The sequence below is a fragment of the Vigna radiata genome, chromosome 7, assembly GCF_000741045.1.
Source record: "Vigna radiata var. radiata cultivar VC1973A chromosome 7, Vradiata_ver6, whole genome shotgun sequence".
Classification (NCBI taxonomy): Eukaryota; Viridiplantae; Streptophyta; class Magnoliopsida; order Fabales; family Fabaceae; genus Vigna; species Vigna radiata.
Window position 1 is genome coordinate 1245022 of NC_028357.1, and position 7123 is coordinate 1252144.

The following is a 7123-nucleotide window of genomic DNA, read 5'->3' on the forward strand; positions in this document are numbered from 1 at the left end:
TACGTTAATAGTTAATATTAATGAAATTAAAATTTTTGTATTAAAATATAATTATTTTATTATTGTCCAAAAAAGGAAACATATTATTGTGTGTTTTAGTGAATAAACTATTTATCATTTTTATTTTAATAGAACATTATTATTTTGATGAGAAATGATAATTATTTTAAATTGTAATAAAAATAACTTTTTTCACAAGTATTACTTGAAATTTTATTTATATAAAAGATTATTTTATAAAATATTCAAATAAATTAAAAAATATATAATTTATAATTTTAAACTTTCACTTGCCTTTTACAGCAATTTTATCAAACATACCCATAAAAAAGATTCCTTTCAAAATCATGCAAATTTAATGGGTGATGCGAAGCAATGGGAGAGATAGCGTTTTGATAACCCTCACCCTTTCTTTATTATTTGTTAGTATTTGTAGCCTCCTGTTCTTATGGGAAGCAGTTCTGGAATGTGCTGGAAGTGCAGGTAAGAGCTTTGAAATCACGCCTTCGCCAAAATGCCTACAAAAAAGCCACCCTTCAAGGTTTGGCCCATTTTCTCTTTACACATTTCAAATGATGTCTGCACCTTTTTTTCTCATTTTTGTTTTTACTCGTAAATAAGTAAGTAACCGAATAAACTGTATGGACTGTATCTTCATGTCTTCATACTTATTAATGATGTATCATTACATTAATTTCACTTTGCAATATTCCTTCATCTAATTAACAACTACCCAATCAATTGATGTAATCTGTGAGTTTGTTATCTTTCAATAGATAATTCTGGGCTCTTCTTCCAAGGCTCGTAGAGAGATTCTTTCTGAGATGGGATACGAGTTCACAATAATGGTATGTGTTCTGATGTGATTGCTTCAAATTTTTTACCGTTGTTCATTAATTTGATGGAAGATTTAAAGAGTTTGGCTTGGCTTGCAATTTAGACTGCAGACATTGATGAGAAAGGTATTAGGAGGGAAAAGCCAGAAGATTTGGTAATGGCATTAGCTGAGGCAAAGGTATGAAAGTTTTAGCTTCTTATTCTTATTATTGTTTTATTTATGTGGATACAAATCAAACAATCACTTCCTCTTGGGATGCTTTGGGATAAGAGGTCTTAGTTTGTGCTGGTTGTTCTAGGGGTGATTGATTCCATAAAAAAATTGTTTCTTTTTAAACTTCGTGAAATCCTTCGACGCAGTTGTCCCTTTACTTTCTCAAGCGATATAGCCAGTTTCTTTTGTTGATAAATTGGTCTTCATCGGAGTCTCTATCTCTATAGTAATGTTGTGCTAGTGCATTCGGCAGTTATAGGTAGCCAGTGGCTGGTGAATCATTATGCATTACATTATATCCATGATACTTAAAGATCCAAGAATACTGGTGTTTTGTGTAAATACTCAGAGTTTACCTGGTTGCTCAATTTCTGATAATATTTATTTTATAAGAATGCAAAACTTATTTAAGGTCTATGTATCCGATTGGGGTGACTGAATATGCCGAAGGATTTCAGGCTGTTATCTGCCCATCCAGAAACTGCTTCTAAAAAAACTAAATTAATAAAATAATGGAAAATATAGAGCAATTTGAAAATCTCATCATCTATTGATTCTTCCAAGCTGCGTTTAGTATTCTAACCTTGATATTCTTCTTAGGCTGATGCTATTGTGCAAAGGCTCCCAACTGGAGGTGGATTGGAGGAAGATGATTCTACAACACTGCTAATTACTGCAGACACGGTATTCTGTATTAACTATGTTTTGTTTCAACTATATATCATCGATTACAAATGCATGACTTTAATTTTCTTTTTGCTGATAATATCTGTACTACTCTAATTCTGTTCTGGTCTCTGCAAACTTATCCTGACGGATACAATTGTCCAATCAGCTCACCTTCTTGTTGTAGTTTACAATCATATAAATAACTTAATATTTGTAAAAGAATACTTAAGTTGAAAGAATGGAAAGATGTTACATCTTACATCTAGGAGAATAATATGGAATCCTCCATAGAGAAGCTTATGGAATATGTTCCCATGCCTTGAATTTCCCTTCACTTTCATAATGAATTAGATTAGTTATTTATTTATGAACCTACAGAGAACATAAATTAAACTCAGTTGTACTTCTAAGTCTATTAACCTTGTTTGATGCAAATACCATTTTATTACAAAATCAAGCTATAGATTTGGCTTCATGTATACTCTTTTGTGTTTAGGGTCCCCATGTTTTCTGTTTCACACTCTATATGTTCTTGCTTAAACTGTAAGTTACAATCTGAATCCTATATGGCCAGTAACCTTAGACTGTTGTAAAACTGTGTTGTTGCAAATATTTTGCAGGTTGTGGTGTATCGAGGAATAATCAGGGAAAAACCCACCAGTGAAAAGGAAGCACGTGAATTCATCAAAGGTTTGCAGTTGGACAGATTTACTACCCTGCTTTTGTTGTCACGGTTATTTGACAGATTTAACAGTCAGTAGTCGAATATTTGCAGGATACTCTGGCAGTCATGCAGCAGTGGTAGGATCTGTTGTAGTAACTAACCTTGCAACTGGAAAACGTTGTGGGGGATGGGACAGTGCAGAGGTAGGAGAAAATAAATTTCCTTCTTCGTATGCATATGTATTACCACCGTTTCGAACGTCCCCTTACCCTACTTGGCTCAAGTCTTCTTTTACGTGCCAACCAAGCTGCATTGTTTTCATTGACACATTTTATTGATTGATTCAGTGTTTCTCTTGGCTGATAACTTGTCTAACGTTTGTGACTATTATGGCAGGTTTACTTCCTTGAAATTCCAGATGAGGTCATTGATAATCTGGTAAACATTTTGGAAGTACACTTTTCACCCTTGCACTGAATTAGTATGAAGGTGAAAAGAGTACTTTAACTAGTTTCTCAAAACATATGATCTTCTGAAACTTTCTTTCAGGAAATTCTAGTCAACCTGAATACTTGAGTTTTCTTATTTGATGGGAGCTTCTCAGATTGACGAAGGAATTACATTCAACGTTGCTGGAGGGTTGATGCTGGAACATCCATTGACATTACCCTTTGTGGATGCTGTAGTAAGTTATCTTACTTTTCAGCAACACCCTCGCTCTCAGAAAAAGCATATGCATGCACATTGAAACAAGATCCTTATGGAACTGTTAGCTTCAAATCCACTCATGATAAGCACTACCTTCAATACATTTTTTCTTGGCCGTAATTATCGAGGCATTGTAATCTTTAATTGCCATTATTTGGGGATTTCTTGTATATCCACAACAAGCAAATATTTGTATCTATAGTTATCACTCATTTTCTCCACATCTGTGCCAATTAAGTTAATTTTCTGATATGGTGCTTGTGGTAGGTTGGATCAACTGATACAGTGATGGGACTTTCCAAAGCTCTTACGGAGAAACTCTTCTTGGAAGCTCAATAGCTGGCGCAACAACAGTCACTATATTCTAAGAGATACCAAGTGCTGGTGACGGCGAAAATTACTGCAATTATATTCAAAAGTTTTGTTTGACCGGTTCTTGTGAGTCAAAAAAACATAAAAAAGAATGTTTTTTATTTAACTTGAATGCTTTGTCTCCCAGTCTTGCATGACTTTATTGATTGTATTCACAATCCACTCTTGTATACAAATTTATCAAACAGATGAATGCATCAGAGGCTGTTCCTTTGAATTGCATTTTCCAGGACGAGATTGGATATCAACAGCGTAGTTTTGAAATTTGAAGATTCTCTCAAAATTTTCACTTTCAGATGTGTAATTTTACGAAAAATGTTAATTCCTTCCTGAGCACGTGAGGGTCTTTGGAAGATTTCGTTAGAGTTAAGTCCCAGTTAGAATCTCACGTTAAATATAAATGGATAAGAAGAACATGTAATAAAAGACTTACAAATCTATTATTCTAAAGCTGAGTTAAAGATGATTTCATAATATATTATGAGTTTGTTTACAATTCCAGGCTTCCAAGTCCAGCACTTCCAAAATAGAGCCTTTTACTTCCTGCACCCCCTTAATTTCTTTGCCCACTCACAAATTTTTAAATGACTATTTTACCTTTGAAAAGTGATTTATTTGAGAAACTTTTCATAATAGGCTTTCAGGAATTTCGCGAAGATTTCAAGAATCAAATTATGGAAATACATAAAATACATCTCGGAGAAGATTTTCTAGAATAGAATTTCTGTTATAAACTTTCTAGTATATATATATATGCTCATATTTTCGTGAAGTATTAAGAAACAATGTTCACAATTTAAGTGCCGAAGTTGAACACAGCCAAACCTATCATCATGTGAAAAAATTTAGTATTATACACAATAGTCACATCAAAATCATATCAATATAATTATCAGATTTTATACTAACCTTGTTACCTGCTGAATCAAAGCATTTTTTTTTTTTAATTTAGCAGAACATAGATCAGCTAATGATATAGTACTCTGTTAAAAGATATTGAAGTGCATAAAGTCCTAAGCATTGTTGATGACAAGTACTTGTGGTTGAAATTCGATAGCATTTCTTTCCACGAATAGTTCAGTGAGTAATTATGACGAATTAGATGGAGATAAAATGGAGATGATTATTAATAATTGACCCGGCTAGTAAACGACATTAATTCCTTCACTGATGGAAAATGATGGTTTTACAGTTGTAGTACGATCACAAAACAAATATTTTTTTTCTAATGTTAAAAGGAGTAAGTACTTACAAATGCTAATATATTTAATTATGAAATACATTTTAACTTATGGTCAATTATAGTTTTTTATTATTATACACTTCATTTAGTATTATTACTCCCCTTTTTAATTCTTAAATTAAAAATTCCTAAATCTTATAAAATCTCATTCTCCCTTGCAAAACTCTGCACCTCCCTCCATCCTCAACTTTCTTTCATTCTTTTTTTCATAAAAGCTAATATGAAGGTGCCTCCAAAGTGAAGTCGTTTTAGGAATAGGAGAATACAGATCAAGCATCAACCCTTGAAACCCCAGTTTTCCCAACAAAACCATCTTAAGTGTTTGTGTTGCAATTCCATCAATAGAAGACGAGGGGTTTAAGCATTCTATATTCATTATTCCAGCATGTAATTTTTTCATACGTTCTAAAAGATATTTCAAACATGGAAATACTTTTCGAAATGTATATATATATATATATATATATATATATATATATATATATATATATATATATATATATATATATATAAAGATTCAAATATTTTTTAGTTTTTTAATTTTAACATAAAATTAAAATTTATTCTTATTTAAAGTATTAATATATTTTAGCTGTAAAATTTTACAAATGATTTGATATAGTATTTTTAATCAAATTACATTAAATTTTTTATGTGTAAATTATATTATTTGACATGTTTTCCTGATCAATTAGTTTATGTAATACAATGTGGTTAATTATACTCTCGTGTTGATTTGAATGAATTTCCACATAAGTCAATTTTTTCCTACTAGTTAAGAGTACAACAAGTTACAATTTTTGTCTTGGTAAGACATGCATGCCTTTTTATTAGTATAAATTTGAAGTAGTTAATGGTGGAATTATTATTATCTTTTTTGTGGTAATGAATATATGTATATTTCTAAAAAAAAAAACAATTTATCCATTTTTACATAGTCTGGAATGTCAACAAAATTTAATAAAATTAAGTAAAAAGACTATACTTATTTATTTTTAAAGTTTAGAGATTAAAATGTATCAAAGTATAAACAAATCTTTAATTTATTTCAAAATTTAAGGACTAAAAAATTATTTAACCATATTTTAAAATATTTTAGAAAGTATTTTGAATTCAAAATTTCCTTCTTGTACTTTTTTTTTAATTTCCAACTCTACAAAACCTTAATTTATTTCAAAATTTAAGGACAAAAAATTATTTAACCATATTTCAAAATATTTTAGAAAGTATTTTGAATTCAGAAATACCTTCTAGTAATTTTTTAATTTCCAATTATAGATTATACATTTTATTAATATATTTTTTAAACAGATTTTGAAATGTATATTTCAAAACAACTTTTTAAATTTAAAAATATTTTTCAAATTACACAATCTGAAATTTATTAAAACAAATGTGAGAGTAGCTTTTAGTTTTTTATTATAATTTTAACGAGGATAATTTGGGTTTATTTTATGGGATGCATGAAGAAGAAGAAAGGGAGGGAGGTCCAAGAAGAAACAACCAACTTTACTTCATGTAGATTTTTTGGTGGTATGGATTTCTTTTGCCTTTATCTAAGGGACGTTGCTTTCTCCATCACCTCAAGTGTTGTTCCTGCACCTCCTTACTATTTTTATTTATTCCAAAAATATTTTATATCTCTTTACTATTTTCTTTTATTCCAAAAATACTTTACATTTTTTTCTCTATATATTAATGGAGCATTTACATAACTCAGATCTGAACTTCTGATATATTCCTTTAAATAAGTTTGATTCAATCTTATTTTTACAGTTCAATATTTTTTTTTTCACATTACTTAATAAACGGTAAAATTTTGTTCTAAATTTCTAGAAAAATGTTTATATATATATATATATATATATATATATATATATATATATCTGTGTGTATTTTTTTTTATATTTAATATCTATAATTTTTAATAATTTATTAGATAAATAATATAAAAATATTATTAAATACTTAAAATATAAAAAAAGTTATTTGTTAAAGATTTGGAATTTATTTAGTTCTTTTGTTATTATAAAGTTAGTATATAATAATAATATATTATTATTTACTATTAATATTATTATGTTTATTATTTTGTATTTGTGTCAATATTGAAGTTTATAAAATAGTAGTGGTAGAAGCACTAATATTGAAGTTTCCTCTAAATTTTATATTTTGCAATATATCACAGGTTCAAATGTGAGTCATGAATGCTCATTAACGTAGAGAGAGAAAGAGAAAGATTGTTAAGGATAATGGAGAGATGTAAGGTATTTTTGAAATAAAAGAAAATAGTAGAGATGTGTAAAGTATTTTTGGAATAAAAGAAAACAGTGGAGAGGTGCAGGAGCACTTGGGGTGGTGAAGAGAGCAACACCCTTATCTAAATAGAATGAAGTCATTTAGGTTATGCAAGTAT

The 7123-nt window shown here is 29.4% G+C and overlaps 1 protein-coding gene across 4 annotated transcripts; it reads left to right on the top strand.

The window, feature by feature from the left end:
• The first annotated feature begins 346 nt into the window (after nucleotides 1-346).
• LOC106767154 (maf-like protein DDB_G0281937) lies at nucleotides 347-3734 on the top strand. 4 transcript variants are annotated; one of them, XR_002668372.1, is made up of 9 exons: nucleotides 347-541; nucleotides 777-848; nucleotides 941-1015; nucleotides 1652-1735; nucleotides 2341-2410; nucleotides 2496-2587; nucleotides 2781-2822; nucleotides 2934-3069; nucleotides 3360-3424. XR_002668372.1 is itself a non-coding variant. In XM_014651988.2 (9 exons), exons 1-9 carry the CDS (start codon nucleotides 515-517, stop codon nucleotides 3429-3431), a joined length of 615 nt encoding a protein of 204 aa, XP_014507474.1. In that variant the 5' UTR covers nucleotides 349-514; the 3' UTR covers nucleotides 3432-3734. The 4 variants fall into 4 exon arrangements, 2 of the variants coding, with proteins under 2 accessions (XP_014507474.1, XP_022638384.1); XR_002668373.1 differs by having other exon boundaries at nucleotides 2781-2807; XM_014651988.2 differs by having other exon boundaries at nucleotides 349-541; nucleotides 2989-3069; nucleotides 3360-3734.
• The last annotated feature ends 3389 nt before the right edge of the window (nucleotides 3735-7123 follow it).